Source organism: Protobothrops mucrosquamatus, unplaced genomic scaffold, assembly GCF_001527695.2.
Source record: "Protobothrops mucrosquamatus isolate PMUCROS unplaced genomic scaffold, P.Mucros_1.0 scaffold470, whole genome shotgun sequence".
In the NCBI taxonomy this organism is placed as follows: Eukaryota; Metazoa; Chordata; class Lepidosauria; order Squamata; family Viperidae; genus Protobothrops; species Protobothrops mucrosquamatus.
The window spans coordinates 29,619-54,305 of record NW_015386791.1 but is presented as its reverse complement, the minus strand read 5'-3'; the positions used below and the strand labels follow the sequence as shown (position 1 = coordinate 54,305).

Below are 24,687 nucleotides of genomic sequence, written 5' to 3'. Positions count from 1 at the left end.
CCAGGGCTGAGGTCGCTGAGCACAAGGATTCCTGATCCAGGAAAGAGCACAACTGGTGTACAACATGAAGTTGTGCAAAGGCTCTCCTAGCCACAACCGCCACTTGCCCAGAGCTCCACACACCCAGTGCCACTCAGTCTTACCAGGATTCACCCAGAGCCTGTTGTCCCCCATCCAGAACCCCAGGCACCACAAAAGGGCAGTGACAGCATCACTTGGGTCACCTAGCTTGGAGATGTAAACTTGACTATCATCAGCATACTGATCGTACCTCATCCTCTGGATGATCTCACCCAGTGGCCTCATGTAGATGCAGAATGTACTGAGTCCTGCACCATAAACAAGGGCCGTGGGCTGGACATTTCACTCTGTATCAATACTAATTGAGATTGATCTTGGAGAAAACCAAACAAGAGTAAACAAGAAAACTAAACAAGAAAACCAAACAACTGCGCCATCTAGCCCCAAACCCTGCACTCGGCCCAAAAGGATACCATGGTCAATAGTGTTGAAGGCCACTGAGAGATCAGGGAGAGCAAGGATGGATCCACTACCCTTATCCTATTCTCACCAGAAATCATTGACAAGTATGACTAATGCTGTTTCTGTTCCATAACTGGCCTGAATCTTGATTGAAAGGGGTCCAGATAATCCATCTCATCCAGAGCCCTCTGATGCTGTCATGCAATCACCTTCTCTACCATGTTCCCTAAAAAGGAAAATGGGCAACTGGATGGAAATTGTCCAGACAGATAGGATTAAGAGATGGGCTTTTTGAAGAGGAAGCAAACCAGGGCCTCTCTGAAAGCTCTTAGAAATGTCCCCTCTTGCACTGAGAAATTTATCACTGTCTGAATCCACTGCCTAGCCCTTTTCAGAATACGTAGCTGCTCCATGAACCACAGAGAATATTGGGAGCAATTGGTTGAGAGCAATGGGTCAAGAGAGGCTACATGAGTGCAATCCTGTCCAAATCCTTTTCTGCCCTTGGTTCTAGGATGTAACCAGAGCTTTGGCAGGACAATGCAGTCCACCCTGGATATCCCCAGCTCCCTCTGGAACCCATTTGCTGGGATGGACTGCTCAAGTGGATCTGGCCTCCCTACATGAAGGCTAAGACAACATAAGAGACTCTCCAGGTCACAAGGGTATGATTTGACCAAGACAGAGGGATAATGACAGATCTCCCACCAGATCACATTGCCATTGCTCTGACTAGGCAGTCATATCCAATGTGTGACCACTATCCTGAGTTGGGCCTAAGATGATATAAATTAGATAAATAAAATACACAGGTAGGAGGTGGTCTGGAAACTACATCCAAGGCTTTCAAAGGTGACATGTGGCTTTTGGATCTCAGGTTGTATATCCTTTCTTTATGTGTGTTGGATATGGGCTGAAGAAGCTATCTTCAGTATTGATACTTTAACTGATATCATAGCAAAATACTGGCTACTTGTGGAATACCACCATAGGAATTTGTAAGTTTGGGGAAGATCTGTCTGCCTGTCTGCCTATCTACCTATATCATCATCTATCATCAATCATTTACCTATCATCTATCTATTTATTCATGTTCCTTTAATCTTATGTGAACAGTCATTAAATTCTTCTCTGTGAACAGAATAGTTTGAAAAGGAACAGGTTATTTTGTTTCTTAATAAGCATATAAACAATATGGCAAAGATGAAAGAACTTCAGAGAAATGTTATCAGCAAAGTTCAAAAGAACAGTTAGCTCCTACACTAATTTTCTTGAAGATGGCATTGCATGTTCTATTTTACTTCATTTTAATTTTTGTTGTAATTATGTGATATACTGCAGAATATTTAACAAAACATCTTTTAGCTTGTAAACTTAATTTTCCTCCAAATATAATTACAATTATGTCATGAGTCAGAGTGGAGACTACATTCCAGCCAAAGTTAAGCTCTTTTTGTCTGCAAAAAACCAAGCTTATATTCCACTTAAAATGAGTACTTCATTTTGGTTGGATTGGATCCAGCACTTCAACAAATCACAGAATATTTGAGCTGGAGGGAATTCTAAAGATCATTTAGTCTGTCCTATACATTCCTACACATTCTGAAATCTATCCATCCTGTTCAATTTAGACCAATGCATTTACAAACTTATGAATGGGCCATGGTTATAGATCTGCAACTCTAGGACTTCCTCATAATGTTGAAAAGGGAGAAGAATGTTGGGAGACAGAGTTCAACAACATTTGGAGAGCCAGAGGTCCTCATTCCAAGTATATGTCTCTTGATCATTTTGAAAAAAAGGATCAAATAAATTCATAATTGCTTATTTTTTATCTTTGATGGAATTCAAAGAACTGTTTGTTCGTGAGACCAACATTACAATTGTTCAAACATGAAAAGGGTGTGCCAATCTTGAGCTACCAATCAATATTTTCAAATTACTGTCTAAATATCAAGATGCCTACAGAAATATCAGGAGTTACATTCAAAGGTTAAGTACAAAAAATGAATTTATAGATTTCTGTACCTTACGGAAATTATTTCTTGTGTCCTTGTACTCACGACTCAAGCTGCTCACCATATCCATGATGTATCTCCAACTTATGTAGTTTTGAATTTCTCTGCATAATAAAGCAACAAGAAGCACCATTTGTTGCTATTTGTAGAACTATGAAATGTATTGGTGAGTTCAAAAAATAAAAACTTAAAATGCATTGGCATGCATACCTGGGACTGTAATTGGAAATGACAGACTTCAGCTTGATTAAATATTCTGGAGCATACACAATTATGTCTTCTGTATTTTTAATTTCAATTGCCACTGTTGCCATTATATTATTTACAAATTTTATCCAGTCAAATGTCTGTGGGGAGAAATAAATGTTAGGTAGGATAAAACACAAGACAATTTTACTCTTAGCATTAAGTCTTTATCATTGATTTTGCCAAATACATTATATGCTTTATGAAGATTATTGGTCTTTTTTTAGCTATGTTATACCCATTCTTTATATTACATTTACAATATAATAAGGTAATAAAAGAAAACCACGCACAGATGTTAACAGCATTCAGAAACAACATATCTGAGGGGGAGGAGGTGCCCCAGACTCATTTCAAAACTATTTTACTGGGATCCCATTCCAAAATGTTTTAAGGATTTAACTATTGGTTTTAGGAAGTACAGAACTTTACCGAACACCTTCTCATACTCCCTAAGCATATGACAATGTGACACATGTCTTTTTCTCAGCTACAAACTACTATGTCTGGATTTCATACAGTGAGTGACTCCTACTTCCAGATACAGTACATTTGAATTTTAGTATTTCTTATTTCAAAATTTAAATAGTGCCTTAAAGTTTACTCAGTGGTTGGGGATGCTTTATGCACTGCTCGAAAGTAGGCATATATAAATTACATAATATGTGGTAGAAGCAAAACATATAAAATTACCTAGATGATGAAGTTACCTAATTTGGGTAACTAAGTAACATCACTAGCACTGATGATGTTACCTACTTTGGGTAATGAAATATCTGCAAAGAAACAAGCAAGCTCAGAGAGCACCAAGGACCCCTCCATACTTAATGGCTGGATGGACCGATACCCAACTGGTACAAGCTATCTATATATTACTAGGACTCTCTTATCTGATTGTCTCTGTGTAACCTTCAGTTGGATAAAATGGTTCACCACAAGGCAACATTTTTTGAATCAAGGGACCTCAAATGGGCTAACTTAAGGAATGAATCAAAAATCCAGAACCCATTATTCCCATTGGCCTGAAATTTCAAGGATCTTCAGACCAGTTATAATGGCAAACTTATGTCCAACCTGCAACAATGCTATCCCACTGTAATCACCCGCAGTAATGTGATTTCTGAAACTCCCTGCCAGTTTCCCATTGCAAAGTATAATGGAATGTGTGGATGACCTTGGGGAATGGCGGGGAAGAGATGTTACCTGGGAAACAATCAGAATAGAGGCAGGAACTCCCAGTGGCTTAGTGGTCAGAGAAAGAAACTAGGAAAAACCTGGTCCAATGGATCAAATAGTTCAAAAGTGATGTCAGGAAGTTTGCACTTTTGGACTTGCGATACTCTGTTAATGTAGCTTTAAAATACAGCAGAATTAGTTCACTGTGTCGTGTTTCCTGTCTGATTTACCTGGGAGGGGTGATACCAAGTGAAGGGGGAAGCAGGCAAGAAATTGGAATTCATTCCTGCTCCCATTGCTTTTTTGCCCTCCTGTGGTAATTCTGTATATCGGTCTAGGTAAGGAAATATCTCTGAAACAATGAGCACGGGTTGTCTAATTGAAACGTAGTATTTCAAGAATATATGTATATTTCAGTGAATTTTACCAACATATTACTTAACAACTGGCTTATCAAAATAATTTGCATGGACTGCTTCATCTTTTGTCATTTGATTTTTTGCAGCCAGACTGCTCCTGTAAACAAATTTCTCATAAGTGGAAAAAAAACCCAAAATCTTTGATAATAACAATAAGCCATTGTTAAGCAGTTTAGCTGTGCTCATAAACTCTTGGCCAATAGGCAATAAATTAAGTTGAATAGCTTTAATTTAAAATTAATGAGCTGTAAAACAATCAAAGGACTGTAGTTCTAAAAGCATTTACATGATGGTAATTCTTATAATCAGAGAGACAGCTGTGGTTTCAAGAGGTCTTAGATATGTTTAAGGATTATGCCAAATGTGTTTAGGAACAAAATGAAAGGAATTGTCACTCTGATTAGAGGTAATACTAAGTATGTATAGTTTAACAGTTTATTGACTTGGATTTTGAAGACTGACATCAGCATATGATATTTGAAAATTAAATTGTGGCTTAAGAAAATGATATTTGACTGGGTTCTCCATCTTTTGTAAGATGTTTCTTGTATGACACATGCTCCAAAATCTAGTTTCCAGAATCCCATCCCATCCTGCTGGCAGCAATGTAGAAAATGAATTCTGTGCTCATTTGTACATTTGGATTAACCTGATTTGGGCAACCTTGTCTAGTCTGCAAATATCCAGAAAACTACATGAGAACTTCCATGAGAGACAGAAAACACTAAAGTTCACCTAATGCCCTTCTGAGTGGGTTTTAGTTTGAATTGTAAAGTTATGAAGTAATTGACTTCATAATTTCACAATTCAATGAAAGGTTATTGACTTTGAAATGATATTTGTGGAGTTCTAGCAGGTTAAAGTAAAAAAAACAACAGAAGCACAAAAATAAAACCAGATAAGATTAAGTGACAATTTAAATCCAATATTAATGGTATCCAGATAAATTATTCTAGGAGGCCATCAAGCAGATAACAGCCTTTTTAGCTGCATACTGCACCCATGTTTACATAAAAAAGTAAAGAGGTTTTATTTATTTCACACTTTCTGCAATATGTCTCAAAATTAAACGTGCTGAGAAATTACCGATAATAAAAATCAATTCATTAATGAGTTTAAAGAACAAGTCAACAAAAGATATTCTTTAATCAGAAGATTGACAAAGAATTTAGCCTTGGGACGTAGGTTCTGTTCTTATCCTTCTGTCACATGAACACATTTGTCCTTATTGAATATCATGTAAGCGTTATATCTGCCATAAAATTTAGATATGATTACATCTCAGTTCTTTGGGCCAATGAAACAATTTATATCACTAAACTTTGTCCTGCTATTAAGAGTTGACTTTTAACAATGAACTATAGCTTAATTTCACTGTCCAAATCTACATTTGCTTTCTTTCTCCTGCAATCAGTTAGATACACACACACCAGGCTGGTATATTTAGCTTAGCATTTTGAGTTCAAAAGATTCATCTTAAACTTTTTTTTTTTTAAAGTGGGTTATATTCCTAGTCAATGGCAGAATCTGGGAGCAACATATTAGCAATATTTTACCTTGTTATTGATTTCCATGGAGAAGTTCTTTTGGAGATCACTCAGCTTCATTTTGTGGTATAGCAAAAGTGGGTCATTTCTGTCTTCATCTTTGGTTGTGACCTAGAAAAACAAATTTATACTATAAAAAGGAGTGGCTTTGAAGAAAGGACAACAAAAACAGGAAAGCAAAAAAAAACAAAAACCCTTAATACAAAAGGCAAAGCAGTCTTCAGATCAAACAGATTAAGGTATAAATGATTATCTTGTTAGTATATAAAAGGTAAAAGAAAGTGTGATCTTATGGTCCATGGGACAGGATCCTAGGAAACACAGAAGCCTTCTCTATCCTCTTGCTGAAACTGGGGATTATGCTATGCCCCGGGATGAATTTGACCTTGAATACCCCTATCTCAACTCATGCCAGTTCTACATCATGCAACTTTCCAAGAACATAAAAGCCTCAATCTCAGAACACTGAGATTCAAAAGAATGTAACAGAATAGATCCTAGGCAGGACAAAAGGTTCCTCTTAGCATAAGAACAAGAACTGAGTGGAGATGCTACCGAATAGCCTGTCATTTTGATATATCATATAGACCTGATTTATAGGTTCAGATCACTCTTTCAGTAATTCTTGGAATAAACTTACTGAGATCAACATGACTTGTTATGTCTAACCTAAATCCCATTGTTTTCAATATGTTTACTCAAAATATAACAAAGTCTAAATCCAAAATGTTACCAGTGAGAGAATGTGGTGATACAATACATAGATTTTTTTAAGTACTTAGCATTTTGTGTATTTCTAGAGTCATAAATATAAGAATATTCAGTCTTTTCTCCTTACTGGGGCCACTGTACCTTGAGAACATTAGCTATGTAATGCATTTTTATTATTACTCTTATAGTGGTATTAATATATACTACTAATAAGTATTGAAGGATTATCGTATGATGAAATAATGTCAAAACAGAAGTAGAAATAGAACTAGATATAATGAATTTATTACCTGTGAACCCTGGAACATTTTCCATTCTGACCATTCTAATCCAGCCACCTTATGTCCATAGTATTTCAGACCATATATGAAATGCTATCCATATTTGAAATACTATGAACCATTTTCTGTTCTGGAAGTCTTTTCATGGGAACAGCCAGGTTTAGGATGAAAACGGAATATTCCCTGGATCATCCCATCCCCCAAACAGAAGGAAATAGAAATACCTTTCCCATGTATAAATTTAGCCGTACTTTCTCCCTAAACTCCCTGATTTAACAGTATAATTTTGGGAGTGAGGGAAAGAGGCAGAAGCCATTTTTTTTCTTACAAAACATTCTGTATATAAAATAGGAGATTTAACTTACATTTGCAATTTCTTGCTCAAGAGCCATTATCCTCTCTGCTTCTGCAGAAATTTCAGTGTCATTGATGGGGAGTTTTCTTTCTTGGCGAATTAACTTTGCTACAGAAATCATGAAACTAACATAGGCTGAACAGGCCTGAAAAAAAAAAAGAATGTTTTGCTTTAATACTATGACCGACTTGTATAAAAATTATTAAAATGTTAATAAAAAGAACAGTTCTAAAGTTAATTTTAAATATTGTATTATGGTAAGTTACTGTATACCTTTAATGAACATCAGCCATAATACTGCATGAAGATTTTATTATAAGTATTCTTTTAGATTTATAGTGTCTACTTAATCCTATAATTTGTACTGTTGAAGTACTAACTAGTCCTAGTAGTTTCTAAACTATTGCATTAAATCATGAGTTGGGATAATGCACTAATTATAGAGACAATTATTCATTGTAATTAATTTCTCTAAGTGTTTGAAGAGAGCTTTTTTATAAGTCCTTTGCCTCTTGTTAATTAGCTTTTCTCCTTGGCATTCTGGAATGTGTATACTCACAATCCATATCTGGGTCAACTTAACACCTGACAGTTTTCTTTTGTGTAAGAAATTTGTATTTATATTAGGATGCTGTACCCAATCATCATCTGTGCACAGAATTAAGAAGAGCGTATCAATCTGTCATCATCAAGGCAAGAAAACCATCATAGAAAGGTAGCTTTAAGGATATAGAATGGTAGACAAAGTGCATAATCTATTTGGAGTGCTTACATGCACTCAGTCTCAGTTGGGCAAAATTTTTAATAGATGTTTATGTGGGATTTCTTTGCTTTGTTTGCAAAGAATATATTTACACAATAAAGATAAAGGTAAAGGTTTCCCTGTCCAGTTTTGTCCGGCTCTAGTGCACAGTGCTCATGTCTGTTTCTTGGTCAAAGGAGCCAGCATTGTCCAAAGACAATTTCCATGGTCATGTGGGCAGCATGGCTATATACCAAAGGCACAAAGAATGCTTTCCACCAAAGTGGTACCTATTAATCTACTTGCATTTGCATGCTTTCAAACTGCTAGGTGGGTAGGAGCTAGAGCAAACTGACAAGCTCAGTGTCCTTAATCACCAAGTCATCACGCCCCCACATTGTACAAAATAAACACACACAGAAACTTAACAGTTTTGGGATATGCTGGACAATTTTTGTAGAGTAGTAAAACAGCATTGTATCTTTCAAATGGAAATTGGACTATAAAAACTCTGTAGCAAATATATTTGTTATTATAAATTCTTTAACTCTTTGTCAGAAAAAGAAATTTGGATTTAAAATGTTTCGCAGTTGCGACTTGAGCCTGCTTAACACCCCTAGTTGGGGGGGCTGCAAGGCAAAAGATATTGTAAAAAGTAAAACTGCAGTATAGCAGTTAAAAATGTCAAGGTGTAATCAATCAGACCGTCTGTCTGAAAAACTTCCTGTATATATATATTTGTTTTCGTAGATTTTCACGGGTACAGGTATGCAAACCAATCCACCTACAGCAACTAAGCCAGCACTCCACCCACCCCCACCAGTATTTATAGAGAGACGGCAGCTCCGATCAAACTTTGCTCGCACAGGCACGAAGCTGAAGACCCCAGCCTGAAGATGACGAGTGGGACCTCGTCGAAACATCGCCAAGATGCTCTCAATCTTACACGGGAAAAGACCCGAATACGCCAAGACCTGCATATATATATATACATACATATATACTCATTTTCTTTTTTGCCTTTTTATTAGAATTTAATGAAGGCACTGCTCAGGGAAGCTGCCAAATTTGTCAGCAATTAGGCTGTTTGAAAGTCTAACTTTTTGCAGGGAACTTTTGCTTATTCCTAAGTCTGCACATACCTCTTTGTACAGCCCAGTGCATTCATAGTAATCACGGGAAGGAAGTCCAAATCTTGGTTGATCAACCTACAAAACCAAATTTAAAAATAATCAGGTCACAAATAGAACAACAATTTGTCAGCAGATAGAACTTACCAAGCAGAGATATTTACCTTTTTCTAAGTAATTCAATTTTTCCCCAAAGTGCCTCTAAAGTGAGACTTTTGAAGTACAAGAATCTAAAGCTAAAAATTTGGAGAGAAAATGAGGAGGGAGGGAGGGAGGGAGGGAGAGGAGGAGAGAGACAGGAAGACTAAAATGGGAACCCTGCCTGATTTCCAACAACTGTGGGTGGTTGACAAGAAAAAGAAAATATGATGGTGGCATCAAGACATAAAAGTTTCACTCTGCTATACTTCCTATAAGAGAAAATAAGTGTTCAATTACTAAGCATCTGTGGAAATAGAAATAAGCCATTACTGCTTAAGAGTGACAAAGGAGAAATGGGGATTCAGTATTCTTAGTAGCAAATGTCATAAGACACAATCAAAAGAAGAACTTCACCGTCATAGAGGTGTGACTACAGATTGATATTCCCATGTTTACTTAGCAGTTAGAAGATATAGCATTATTTCAGTTTGCTCTTTTATGGGAGGAAAGAAAGCTATATAGAACCAAAAACAAAGAAAAAGGAATATAGGGCAAATAGCTTATCCCTTGGCTCCTACCAAGTATCCACAAAGGCTACTATTCTTTATTGGCTGCATATTCCTAACCCTGCACACATTGTAATTATTAGTCTGTTACAATAATTTGAACATCAATCTTAATGGAGATTCCATCATTGAGGATCACAGAATCAATGGGTAGGTTAATCAGGCAGATTCTATTGAAAATTAGAAAAGTTAATTATTTTTCCTAAGCATACACAATCAAGCAATATATGGCAGAATTATTTAAATTCAATTATCAAAGGAAATGAATCCTGACTGTATAAGACATGTTTAGCAAAACATTTTTAATGGAAATAAAATGGGATTTACATGTGCATTACCGTTCTGTTGCACCCTGGCTTGTGAGCCATATTGAAGACTTCACAGTAGGATGATGTGTTATTTATATGAATCAACACAAATCTTTATTTAAATTTAAAATCCCTAGTTTCCCTAACCATGCCAGTGAGAACAAATGCATTTTTAGACATTTCCAAGAATGACAAACTTACATGAAGTACATGTTGTGAGGAGTTTTTATCATCAGTACCAACAAACATGTTAATGATGACTTTTCTCCCAAATTGAAAATTTAACTCTGCAATGGATTTCTCTGCACTCCACGTGGAGCCTAAAGTAATAAAATCATATAGTCAGTGTTGGATAAAAATAACTCTAACTTCCCCTTTCCTATTTATAAATTACAATGAATAAATAACCTGAATTCACCTACCGTCCCAGTTCTCTGCTGCTATAGGCCATTCTGAAATGTTGGTCATTAGGTTAATTAGTGGTTTCCCTTTTTTGCTGTTAATGGCAGCTTGTGAAAATAAACATGAATTCCATTAATTACAGGTACAGGCTTCTTAAACCACTCAATTATCACAATAATGTATGGTGATGATCCTGTATTTCCAAACAAACATTTTCTGCAGAATCATATCTCACAAGAAAAGGTGGACAAAAACAAATAGATGGAAGTAACTTGAGCCTTCGGTGCCTTCACAGAATATGATTTAATAGGTTCATAAGTGACACAAGTCACAACAATGTTACACGTGTTATGATGTCATCACAGAAATAAAAAAAACTCACATAATATGATGTCACATCCCCTCCCTCCTATGGTCTATGGTTTATGACCTAAGCTATAAAATGATTTGTTTCTCACTTATGATGAATGGGAAGATAGTAATTTTGGTTTGTAGTTATGGCTTATAGAAGTACTGAACCCATCCTATGTGGCATTAGAAAACATTGTACAGTTGTGCAAAGTATTCAAAAAGAGCAATTCAATCAGTCAGTCAGACATAACTGCCAGTCTCACAATAGGGTCTCTGGGAGGCTTATAGAACAACGTCTGGGTTCCAATGGCATACCAAACCAAACCAAACCAATCCAACCGAAGCTAAACTAAACCAAACCTTACAGTAGTGTACTGTAAATAGGACTTGTTAATTTAAGAATCAGTAATATCTACTGTGAATAACATTATTTCTCCAAGATTTTTTTTGCTAGCCATTTCCTTTACAGATGCCACAAATGGAAACAACTTATTTACATTCTATCAGTTTTTTCTATGACCTCCTACAGAGTATCTACAAAGTAGATTTAAATTAGTTGACTGTACTATTCATCTCAAGAATTGAAGCAATTGATTAAGAAATACGTACAGAATTCAATAAATTGATACTAACCTCATACACTTGAATTTAAATGTGCGAAGCATACTATGGTGCCTATAAAGTAGTTTCAAGAATGCAACTAAAAAGTAATATCAGTAAGCTGCCCAGAGTTACCTTGAGGTAAGATGGGTGACCAATAAACAAACAAATAAACAAAAGAAAGAACAAGGTTATATTCTTTACTCTTAAATGTGGTAATTTAGCAAGCAACTTACTTTCATTTATACAAGATCTATAGAGTGTTTTTGCTTTTGCAATAGCATCTATATCATTACTGTCTTTCTTCTCAAGAACATCTGAAAATGATAAAGATATATATTACCAAGTATGATACATAATGTAGGTTATGTTCTACAGGTTTTATGCAGAAGCACACATAATGATACCCACTTCACTCATTTTAACTTCATAAAAAAATTAATGAGATCAGAATTCAAAGGTTATAGGCCAAACTCAAGAGTTTCTGGTAGAATGATGAACTAAATTTCCATGGTGAAAGCAGAGGCTTATTTGAAGAAAGAGAAAGCCACCACTAAAGTTCCCCTGTGTATTGCAGCAACTTTCTGTAGGCATAGCTGCCTTTTACTGTAAGGGGATAAATTAAAAAGGTGCTTTCCAAGGAGTTTGATCCTTCTTTCTTAGATGCACCAATGTAATTTCCCTTCCTATAGGCCCTATTAGAAGGAAAATAAAAGAAGCAAAATCAAGAAAAAAAAAACCACTTTCTACTGTATGTTTTAACCTGGTCAGTGCAAACCCAGCAGAGTTTAGAAATTGGTACTTCTTCTGCCACAGATTCTCTTCTTTTTGGGAGGTTTGCTTTGTCCCTCTGTAAACACCCTAAGACTAATGTAATGCTATTTCCATTAATGCTTTTATGGGGTCTCTGTTCCCAAATTATCTGTCTGATTCTCATCAAATTTGACAACTTTTGATACTTCTAATATAGTCCTTATTTGTCTATATCTAAATATAAACTGTAAGATTGACCAGTTTGGACTAACTTGTTAAGCTAACTATTTTCTTTCTAATTTCTAGGACAACTGCCCACCCCTTCTGGATCATTGAGCCAAATGACGCAAGAGCCAGAATGCAATGCAGAGTCTGTCCCACTAAACGAGACCAAGATCATCCAGATATGTTTACTCTTGACCCACTGTTGATGTGGTTGTTAGCTGGGGATGTTCTTTTTGGTTGTGGCTTTTTCAGCCCCACATTGTTGGGATCTACTATTGTGCATTATCTCCTCTGCCTTTTTTGTTTACTCTTGGTCAAAAAAATGTATGACCTTACAAACTTGCATGTCACCTAGCAAATCTTTGAGATTGAGATAAACCAGAATATATATCTTGCTATTCTGTCACAAAATTGGTATTTATATAAAAAAACAAAAAAAATTAAATGATTCAAAAGTTGAAGTAACTTATTTGTACTACTGACCTTTCAAAACAACTTCTAGTTCATCTCTTAAAATATCAAAATTACTATAACGGGAACTTGTTTCTGGTATAATGTGCTTTTTTAACCATCCTCCACAAGCATACTGGTAAAAATTATTGCAAGGTTCTGCTGCTGTATCCATGTTCTCAATGATCCGGGCAGCTGTCATAAAACATAAATAAAGACATATTGAGGGTAATGTATTTTTTTAAGTCTACATTTATCTTTATTGTTATAAAACAATAGCATTAATACAGATTTAATTTTGTAATGAGCAGTTGTAACCCTCAAGTGTTTGAATTAAGCCAAGCTGTATTAACTGAATGTCAATTACTTTTAAAGAGACATATATAGAATTCCACTGTACAACAGCACAGTTAGTTGGGTGACAGTATTATTGCAACTAATAGAACTTATCGAAATACAGATTTGTAGACTGCCATAAATAACATCTGAATTTCACACTAAGTTAAATATTTTGGGTAGGTAGAAAATTCTGTTCCAAGAACATGAGTTGATTGAAACAAAACCCGCTTCATCTGAGGGAGAATGAAAATTAACATCCATGTTTTTATCCATGTTTATCTCTCTCTCTATATATATATCTTTATTTGCCAGGGATTGCCCTATAAATGCTAGAGATATTAAAGCTGCTACCACCACAGTCCCTTTCCTGAAGCCACACTACATTTCCTGATACCTGTTTGTATGAGATTGCAGTATAGGCCAAAAAGCACAAACCAATTCTGAACTGTCACATATAGCTGTCCATGAGACTTGGCTTCACCTACTGCACTCAAGTGAGAGATAGAGGTTTTATTTTAGTTTGGGCATATTGTGAATCCACCGTTTGTAGCTTTTTCAACAAAGCACAGCTTAATATGTTATGTGAACTCAGCCTTTTATCTTATTCTGCCATTGTGTATTTATATGTTGTTTTAATTGCTTGGTTATTTTCTAATTTTTGGTTTTGGTTTTGCATAATAGTATTGTTGTTTTATTTTATTTAATGTTACTTTATGTGATTTATTATCTTCCCTGGCTATTTCTTTGATTATGATCATATAATTCAATATAAAAATACTAGAGAAATACTTGATACCAGGATACTGACACTTCTGAATTGTAACCTGATGTTGCCTAATGGAAATTTTATTTAACTTTATCCTCCAGATTCCAATTGTCAAGATGAAGCTCCCCTTTCTGAATGGCAATGTTCTTTAAAATTACAACTAAGGACTATATTCTTTCACTGAGGTAATGAATGCAATAAGATGTAAATTATATTGCAATTTTCTCTCTGAAAATGGGAAGATATTTTTTTAAAAATGCATCACAAGGACATGTAATGAGGCTTGCATGAATATCTGGATGAAATGTCTGGATATTGGACTAGCCATAAAAATGTATAATATTAACTCTGTTTAAACATTATACTCAAATGATAATACACAAATCAGTACTAAAGCACATATTTCCTACAATATTAGAGGCCCTTCTCCTAATATCTGTGCATGCTTCTCTCTTAGTCCTCATTCACTTTAGGTTGAACAAGAAAACTTAAAGAGAGTTTTCATTCTTGTTCAAGAGTCTTCATACTGTAGCCAAATGTATATAGCATGTTTAATCAGAAATAAGACTATTTTTTCCTCCAAATAATTACTCATGAATCAGAGGAGCAGAAGAAAGTGCTATTGAAATCAAGCTAACATTCCCTTCATCTCTTTTAAGCATCTGCAACAGAGAACCGCCTCTTGCCTCAGAGGGTCTTAATTCTTTGACTGAATAAACCTAAAAATGCTTGTCATACTGAAATGCATAGAACAGCCCACAAAGGTTTCTTTGTGCTTGAAGCCCACCATAAACATCTTCATCAACCTGTTTTTCTTTGGGGGAAACAACAACTTAATAGACCAAAAACATCTTTCCCAGTTTGGGAAGCTAAATTAACAAATCTGTTCTACATAACAGAAATTTATGCATAGTTAGCTGGAAGGAAGAGTTATTGGATTTAGTTTCACATAACACAGATCAAAGGGGGGGCATACCTTTAGGTTATAGAATAGGAATTGTTAACGTTGAAATAAATAAAATAGAAAGCTGCTGAGCACAATCAATAACTGATCAGAGAAGGCAATGAAATTATTTTTGATCATTGTCAAGACATTAAATAATCCTACTCTGAAGAATACATGTTTAAGAAAATATTTATCAGAGAGTCTTCCACTCCTAAATATATGGTCTCTGTCACTTTCTGACTGTTAACTACATAGTCTTTCATATGTTAAGAAAGAGATATTTCTATTTATTTTGGGGACCCTGCACAATTCATAACATCATCTGTCTTCAGAAAGATTAGAATTCTAATGTATGAAGGGAATCTCTATGACTGTAGAAAGTCCCATATTGCCTAAATTTGCCATTTCAACATATAGGTTTGACAAAGCAGAGAAGTTAGCAGATCATTCCTGGATGCATGAGAGATGTAATTCTGAAGACTGATGATGTTATGAAAAAGCAAATATGGCTGGACATAAAACATATTATTATCTGCCTGCTCCCCAAACTGTTTGCTTGTCTGTGAATCTTGACCATAGATGCATTTTTTTCTCATTTGTATTAAATCAATAAACCAATTATGTTTTGGTAATATTTAATACAGGCCCACAACTGGGTTTCCCATGGATCAAGAGGAGGGAAGAAGATTACTATAGAGACTGGGATAGGTTTAAAGACATAGTGCATACTTAATATACTAAATATTAAGACTGGTATGCTTGGTTGCAAAAATCCCAGCAATGAGATACCAAGAACTCTTAATTTCTTGTTTTTATTTAGTAGTCATTTGTATGTTTGCACCTAAATCTACCAATCTAATTACCACCCACAAAGTTAAAAAGAAAAAATAAATCATAGACTAAACTATGAAGACTTTGTGCCTTAATCTACTACATCAAGCAGTGTAGCTTGTTTTGGTGGGTTTTTTTTATTTAGACCTATTGCTGGTTTCCATAAAACCATTTTCATAACCATTAACTTAAATTAAAATTAATAAGCATGTTTCATTGAAAACAATAATTAGAGTAATAATATGTTGTATATGATGTGATGTAGCAAATGTGTTGTCTTGAATTTAACAACTACAGTCCCTACATAATGCAATGACAAGATTGGAGACAGACTTATCTGTCTATCTGTTCCTTCTTACTCACTGATTTCCCAATAGTGTATATTACAGCATGGATGTCACTGCTATACAACCTCTCCAAGTTGAAGAAGTGTGGCAACCCACTTCAAACTTCAGAGTTTAACTAGTGTCAGCATATGGCAAACTAGATTTTCAGTTTTAATGGACTTACATAAGGTAAGGCAGTCAGCTGGCTAAAAACATAATTATTAAATTATAATACTTGGGGAGATTCAAACTTCACCATCCACATGACTAACTCTCATTGCGGTGATTTGATTAACTGAGTAATGGTAAAATCTGATTTCAATTCCTTTTTCCATAATATCACAACAGATGTGTGATATTATGGATGTCTCTTCTAAACTTATTTGTAAACTTTGTTTATATCTAAGTACCATTGAGGTTGTCTAAGTTCCAAAATAGAGGTTCACAATTTAAAATCTAAGTATCACATGACCCTACGCAAATTTCCCAAAGTCAAGATCAAGTTGTAACTTTTAACATGACAGAATGAAATAATTAGATGAATTAAGAGGGTAATTTTATTAATTTTATTTAATTTTAATTAAATGTAAATCAAATTGAATCAAATATAGTTATTGTCTTGTCCCTGCCCACCTACTTTTGGAAAATAGTTCGTCCATCCCTCCCCCCCCAATTTTGGTGTTGGAGAAGGTTCCTATGAATATTATGGACAGCCAAGAAAATAAACAAATGGGTCATTGAATAAATCAATCTAGAGTTCTTATTCAAGGCAAAAATGACCAGGCTCAAATTATCCTACTTGAGATATGTTATGTGAACACCTTGCTTTTTGGAAAAAGCTCTGTTGCTGGAAAAAGTAGAAGGTAAGGAAATCAGAAGCAAGGTGGATGGACTCGGTTACAGTAGTAATGAGTGCATTAATAGAAGACCTGAGGTTCTGAACAGATTGTTGTGTAGTAAATCTATCTATGTGGTCATGAAGAATCAACATTGACTTGATAGCAAATCTTTCCCCTTTCTGCAAGATGACCTTTGATCCTGACATTGCACAGTTGTCCTTATAATTCACAAATCTTTAAGAGATCCATCTGTTTCCTTTGTTTCATTCTGCAAACTTAGAGCATTGTTCAAGGATTCTGGAATCAAATTGCTTATGGGTATGCTCCTAAACTGCTGTTAGGAGAAAACAGACTTAGCACAATTCTCCATTCTAGCCTATGATGATTCTGTCTTGTGCTGTTCCCCACTGCTTCTTGGGCCAACTTCAAGAATTCCAGTATGGACTGAAATGGGTTACTAACAAGCCTGAGCCGCTGCTGTCTGGACTATGGTCATTGCAAGATCTGATTGCTCATCCCCTGTTTCTTGTCCTTATTGTCCACGCAGGGAAGGCAAGCCTTGCTGGATGTCCATTAAAAGATGTAAGATTTGAATGAAACATGAGTTTCTAGGGGTGAGAAAAGTTTCACTGACTTAACTTGCCATCACTGGATCAACTGCAAGTCTATAAAAACATATGGAGACTATCTACATAGCACAGTGACAAGCCCCTGAGGGGTGGCAAGAGGACAAACACTGCAGTCAGTTGGAGCTGAGGCTACCAGAAGATCAGAACAAAGAACTGCTGAAGAACATCTGCTCTGATGAGAAAAGAGCATTTTTTTAAAAAAAAATCGAAACCAGCAGAGACTGTGTGGTTTTACTTGCAACAGGCTATGAGTAAGGGAGGATGACATCTGTTGCAGGGAAAGATGGGGGACACAATTGACCAAGCAGAAAGTGCAGATACTGTATATCGTTAACCAGAAATGCACTCACTCACAGCTGTTGGTTTGATAGTTTTAATGACCATATTTGCAAACTAAGCTATTTTTAAAATCAATTCGTATTCTCCGAAATACAAAAGAGCAGGGCTTTTTTTTGTGTGTGTGTGTGTGTGTGTGTGTGTGTGTGTGTCATAGAACGCCCAGAACAGAGTTCCGGCACCATTTTTGGATGGAACCTTGCAGGGTAGGCAAGGCGGGTTGTATAACGTGTGTGAGTTCCGGCACCTTTTTTTTTTTTTTAACAAAGAAAGCACTGCAAAAGAGGATCATAAACACCTGATATTATTGTCACAGTCAGTTATCAAAATTCATTTTTGAGCACAGTATTTATTTTTGGGAAACATTTAATTTACCTAATTTATGTAAACAAAACTTCAATTACATGAATTCCCAGAGAATGGAATCTGACACAAATCTGTTATATCAAGAGTGGTTAAAGAGTCATGCTAGAATCCAGAAGACTGTAGCTCTGCCTTAGGCATGAGAATTGACTGGGCGACTTTGGCCCAGTCTCTTTTTCTCAACAATCTCAGGATTGTTGTTGGAGGGAAAACAGGAGGAGGAAGGAGTATTAAGTATGTCTGCCATCTTGAGTTATTTATAAAAATAATAAAGGTGAGGTAAAAATAAAATAAATATATAAACATAGGTTTATACCACTGCAAATAGTTAATCCGTTTAAAACATCCAGTAAATGATGGTTGTGCAAGGAAAGTATGTTATTTAGCACTTTTTTCAATATAAGAAAGTCCAGTTTCCTTAATGTGCCTCAGGAAAATGATTCAGCAACTAAAAAGTATTTTGATTAAGTAAGCTTAGGATTCTGCTCTAGGTTAATTGGTCTTGGGCAATAAAACATTTTATTAACTAGAAACTTTGAAAAGCAAATATTAATTTAATTATTAAACATTGATCTTGATAAGTGAACACTTTTTAATAAATAGCATGCAAGACACCACAGGAGTCAATTGTGCTATTCAGATAATATTTGACCTTTATGTTATCTCTGTTCTTACAAATCAGAATTCTGTGCAATCACAACACTATAAAATGTGCAGCGAAAGTTTAAAGGAAAAATCATTATCACGCACTTGACTGCATTCACAGTGCTTATCCCTGTTGCTTAATTAACTCACATTCTGGGTTGCATAATACAATGAATCTTAAACTAACCAACTTAGCTGGTTCGTATTCTGTGTCATAATCCCCCCCCCTCCCACAATTAACACCAACAAAGTTTCAAACATTGTCATCTAGACAACTAAGTCTTTAACTGTCCTGGTTCAATGCAGTACAAAAAAACCCACTAGTTTCTCTTGTTAATTTCTGTCTCTTACCAAGAATTCTGACAATATATTTTTAAATATTTCAAAAGTTAATGCGCTGTGTCCTGGTGAATTCCCATCTCCACTCCCACCCCATCTCCTTGCCATGCCTGTCAGGGCAGAAAAGGTAACATAGAAAAGAAACAGTTTAAAGGTATTCCTGCAAATTTAAAACTGCTCATTATGTTGGACAGGTGAGAGGACAAAATACTTCATTTGGGTCAGCTATACAAAGGAAATCTTTGACCTTTGTGTTCATTTGCTTTTAGCACTGGTGATTGTAGTCTTTATCTGCTGATGATTTGCCACTATTTTCTTTCTCCTTCAGAGGTTATCCCTGACAATCATGTGGCATATGACATCTTGGCAAGATGTAATTGATTAGACCAGGGGCATCTGCAGTCAGTTGAAGTCCTGTCCCTTGTTTATACATTTTTTTTTGGTACATTTGTAGCTGCCATTTTGGTTTTTTTCAGCCCTCCCCCCTCCCATGGATGCTTCTGAATCAGCCTTGTATATACCACTGAGAATGCACAAAACTAAAAGTATTGCTTTCAATCTAAATGGAGGTGGGAAGAAAAGGTCTTAGTTGTCAATGCAACTAACAACATGTTTCTTATCACACTGCAGTAGGATCATCAACTGGTTTTGCTCATGCTTTTGAAGCGCAGCAAGAAAGTGAGCCCTAGCCTAATTAACTTTGCACTGGGAACACATTTCTACTATGCCTTTATAAAAGCTAAATATGTCCCTTTTGTAGGATCTCTGACAAACTGCTAAAAACATAGATATTGTTCTGAGCCTTTCAAAGTTTTAATGAACATTGCCCCCTTTCAATTTTGCCATCTTACCAACTTGTTTTCAAAATTATTTACATGACTATACACGATTAGGATTAACATAATGATCAGCACAGTTACTGTACTTTAAGAGTTATTTTAATAAGCTAATCATATAAGCAGAGAAAAACTACAAGCCTTCCTCCCCTTCCCTATGAAATGATCTGTAATAATTTTCAGACCAGAAAAGGAAAACCTTGGCATCTGGAGATTCAGAGATTGATTCAATCAGCATGGTTGAGTCTATGGCTATGCCATTGAGGCAGCATCTAATGTCACATATTCTCATTAACAAACAAACCACCACATTTTGAATCACTAGGCCCACTTCCCTTAACCTTAGGCATTTTATAGAGATATTTCATCGGATGACCAAGACTGTTTGAGGGAAATTTATTAATATCTCATCACAAGACTCTGTATTCGCAGAGGTCCGTTAATTTTAGGAGTGCTCTAATACAAAGCCTGATGTTGTACAGCTATGGGTGATTCCATTATTGTGTTTGCTTTTAATTAAAGGAATAGAACTTCACAATTCTGGATTTGTGATAAATATATCTTTCTTGAGTTTGCTTACCTGCAGTTACTTTCTTCAGTTTCCACTGTGGTATTGTATTGTTACATCTCTGAATTTCAAAAGCAGATTGTCATACAGAGTGGAAGTGTAAAACAGAGGTACAAAAAACTGGCTCATGTCTCTGGGATACATTATTTTCAGAAAGTCCTTATTAATGTAGTAAAAGAAATGGAGACATTCTATCTAACTTACCTGATTTTATACAGTCTGAAGTTTTACAAATACCATCTGGGGGGAAAAAAAGATGGATTAGGATGTTAATTCTTTTATCAAAGCATATTAACGTCATTGTGCTTAAAATTTTGAGACTCATCCCTAATAGATGTAAACTAAATGTGTCTATTTATATAATGCAGACATCTGCTTAATAATAATAATAATGATAAAGTTGGAAGGGACCTTGGATGTCATCTAGTCCAATCCCCTGCTCAGGCAGGAAACCCTATACCATTTTGGACAAATGGCTGTCCAGTTTCTTCTTAAAAACTTCCAATGTTGGTGCATTCACCGCTTCTGGAGGCAGGTTGTTCCACTGGTTAATTGTTCTCACTGTCAGGAAGTTTCTCCTTAGTTCTAGGTTGCTTCTCTCTTTGGTTAGCTTCCACCCGTTGCTCCTTGTCCTGCCTTCAGGCGCTTTGAAAAATATGGCTTCTTCAAGACATTTGGGCTTGTCCTAGTACTAGGTCACTATTCTGACACAAAGAATTAAAATAGAAGCTTCATCAATATAAAATAAGTATACCAAAATCAGGACAGGAGAAAGTGAAGTTCTCAGGATGCATGAATGCAAAGCTATTGTCTGAGAGGGTAAAGACTTGTTTCTTCATCATATCTGCACCTGACTTGAGGAAGGAAACATGCTAGACCAAAAATTAAAACTCTGTATGGAAGAAGGGTTGGAATTGGTTTGAGGACAAAACAATTATTGAGAGTTGACAATCCTTTTGATTGTCCATTGTTAGATTTGGGGTCAGAAAAAAGGTATGGATAATTTTTCCACTTCAAGACTTTCAATGAGAAGTGGTATACAGATGTTTTAAATCTATGGCATTTGTCCTGAGGAAGCAATACTTTTTCAACAATTTCAGGATTCCTTTTATTAATGATGACAGCACTGCTATTGGAAAAGACAAGTGAGAGGCTTTATTTCATTATGATCTTCCCTTCTCACTGCTTCCTACTGAGAGCCATTATGATTGGAAATTTTAACATTTGGGTTGAAGTCCCTCATGCAGCAAGACAGATTATTACAAATATGGATTATTATACCTCTCTGAGACAAAAAGATACCCAGAATAGACATGTTTAGAGTGTGGGTGGAAGTATGTGGCTAACCCTATATTTACTGATTTTTTAGGACTGTTTGGGGAACTAAAATCCCATCTATCTACAGAAAGAGCTTTGAGATACTTAGGGTTCAGCTGCCAGATCTGGGCTGAAAATAATCCAGTTGACCCCTTGGTAGGAGCTTGCTGGTGTCTTTCTGACCTCTAATGGTCACCTGCATTTTTTCAGTCCACACAGACAAGCTTAATCTAAGGACAAGTAAGTGATGAGATATGACAAGAAATTGGAACTGCTGATATTTGTTTCCATGTGTGTGTTTTCAGATGACAAGGAAGAAATATTTCATCTCTGAGTTATGGTAGCACAAGCAATTTATATGAAAAGGGAACTGAAAATGTCTTAGGTGAACATCCTTTCCGTAATGTAACTATTAGAAAAAAAATAAAACTCAAACTCTTTTCTGCCACCCAATCACTTTAATGTAATGCATATTCTTAAACTTCACCAAATTATGAAAAATACTAGATTATTTGGACCTAAGGATAATCTAATTATTGCCAGAAGATAGAAAGAAGAAAAAATTAAAATGCTAAAATAGATATGATATATGTCTTCTAAACAAATTTTAAAGCTGCAGAAAGGAAATATTTTTATCATAGTGAAAAGGAAATGACTAACAGAATTTGAATTAAGTGTGTTAAGCATGTTATTTTTTTTTTTAATGGCTGGGTTTTTTTTCTGAAGAAATAATGTAGTATTGAATTTGAATATAAAATAATTGCAGCAAATACCCCTTACTAGTCAGTGGTAAAATAACCTATCACATCTTCTGTTACAAAAAGACTAGGAAGTAGCCCCAGAAATATAAATAATTCAGGGTTATTCTCTCCACCACCCAGAGGGAAGGGACAAAGCCAATGGAAAACAATAGGCACTCCTTGAGAGATAAATGTTAGGCAAGAAATGAATAAGGAGACAAAGAAAGAGAACAAGTTCGGAAAGAGATCTGTCTAGAGGTCAGATACTTTCTCTAAGTGCCTGAAATGCATTTTTAGTATTTACCTTCATGTTGCTACTCTGCTCAACCTATCTTGTTAGTAAATAAAACTCAAATATTAAAAAATGTCAGTTCACCTTAATTAGCATTTTCCAGTGGCAAGCAATATAGATAAGTGGAACACTCCTCTACATTTTTAACACTCAAAGAAGGCAGGAGAGGAGAATATTAGTGTTATGTTGGCAAATATTCTTTAATATTTGCAATATTTATTATCCATCCTTTTTTCTGCAGAGTTCATGGCTCTTTGGGGCGGGGGGGAATGATCTCAATTTTACAGTATTGCTACAAGAGCAGTCTTGCATACAGAATGACTAGCTCAAACATGGGAATTAGAGTGTGACATATTCACTATATAACTATATTCACTATATTACATTGACTCTCTACTTGATGATGGAATACTACTTAGTTGTCTTTGAGATGCCCGACTCAAATAAAGATCTATCAATCAGAAAGTTTTATTATTAAAAATAAAAGCATAGATTTTAAGATTTAAATATTAAAAAGAGACACTTATTTTATATACTGTAATTGTTAGATTCATATTTTGTTTTTTCTCCAAGAAGTTAAACATGCTTACAGAAGATTTCTCTTCATTTATTCACACAACAGCAACCTTTTGATGTAGGTTGGGCTAAGAAAGAATGATCATTCCAAAATCACTCAGTAAGTTTCTATATTTATGGTTGGACTTGACCTTGAGTGTTCTTGGTTCTAGTCCTACCCTTTAGCCATTAACCATACTACATCACAACAGAATATTGAACTATTTTCTAGTTTAGTAGCTAAAATTTCTACAGCTCAATCATTCTAATCAAATTGCTCTGCCTGGGGTATTGTAATCAAATCTGTTTCTAGAAAATTATATTCATTGACATTTTCTCTCTTTTCTTATAATATAATATTTTAAATTTTTGTTACTGACATTTTAAGTTTAGGGAGGGGCTCCTACTTACCATCATAGGTTGCATACAGAATGATCATAGTGATGGCCACTATAGCAAGAAGCAGCACTACAGCAGCAAGTCCAATTTCCAGTGGACTCCAGTGCAGTTTTCTCTTTGGTTTTGGGGAATTCATTTCAGTTATATCCATCTGACTTTCTGACTTAGCCATAACCTAGAGTCTGGCAAGAAAAAGAAGACAAAACCCAGTGACTGAAAGGGTAGAAGAATGGAAATCTTTAGTTCCTCTTAGTCACTTTTTTCCTAATGAGGAAGAGAAAATACTGTGTTATTTAAAAAAAGAACCAGTCAACATAATAAGTTGAGGTATTTTTGCTACTTACAACCCACAGAATAATGGTGCTCTTACACAGAGAGAGAGTAAGGCTAAAAAGGGATTAAAAACAAATGTCAGTTTGCTTTTATTGCCCACATATCTGTTTATTGTAGTCCAGTGGTACAAGAGATCATAAGTAAGTGAAATGCAGCTCTGTTTGAATAAAAATTAACTTAACCTTTCAATCTTTGATCCTTTGCCAATGGACAAAAGTGTTTTATTTTGCCTCTCAGCAATTTTCAGATCCTTTTAGCAATTAATATCAGAGTTTTTAATTTATTTTTTATATGTAATCTTTATTATAGAGCTTTTAAAAGGTAAATAAAAGTAATACAAACTAATGCAAAGTAATAAAAGAAAAGAAAAAGAAATCAAAGAAA

The 24,687-nt window shown here is 35.3% G+C and overlaps 1 protein-coding gene across 1 annotated transcript in view; it reads right to left on the bottom strand.

Moving 5' to 3' along the window:
* MME (membrane metalloendopeptidase) overlaps window positions 1-24,687 on the bottom strand; it is a 66,336-nt gene that overhangs the window by 27,804 nt on the left and 13,845 nt on the right. The window contains exons 2-12 of the mRNA XM_015816618.1: window positions 23,983-24,152; window positions 20,872-20,907; window positions 12,938-13,099; window positions 11,713-11,793; window positions 10,546-10,632; window positions 10,325-10,443; window positions 9,121-9,186; window positions 7,247-7,381; window positions 5,899-6,000; window positions 2,712-2,848; window positions 2,512-2,605 (exon numbers count right to left, since the gene is read on the bottom strand). Coding sequence (XP_015672104.1) covers window positions 2,512-2,605; window positions 2,712-2,848; window positions 5,899-6,000; window positions 7,247-7,381; window positions 9,121-9,186; window positions 10,325-10,443; window positions 10,546-10,632; window positions 11,713-11,793; window positions 12,938-13,099; window positions 20,872-20,907; window positions 23,983-24,142 — 1,179 coding nt within the window. The 5' untranslated portion in view covers window positions 24,143-24,152. The remainder of the gene's footprint in view (window positions 1-2,511; window positions 2,606-2,711; window positions 2,849-5,898; window positions 6,001-7,246; window positions 7,382-9,120; window positions 9,187-10,324; window positions 10,444-10,545; window positions 10,633-11,712; window positions 11,794-12,937; window positions 13,100-20,871; window positions 20,908-23,982; window positions 24,153-24,687) is intronic.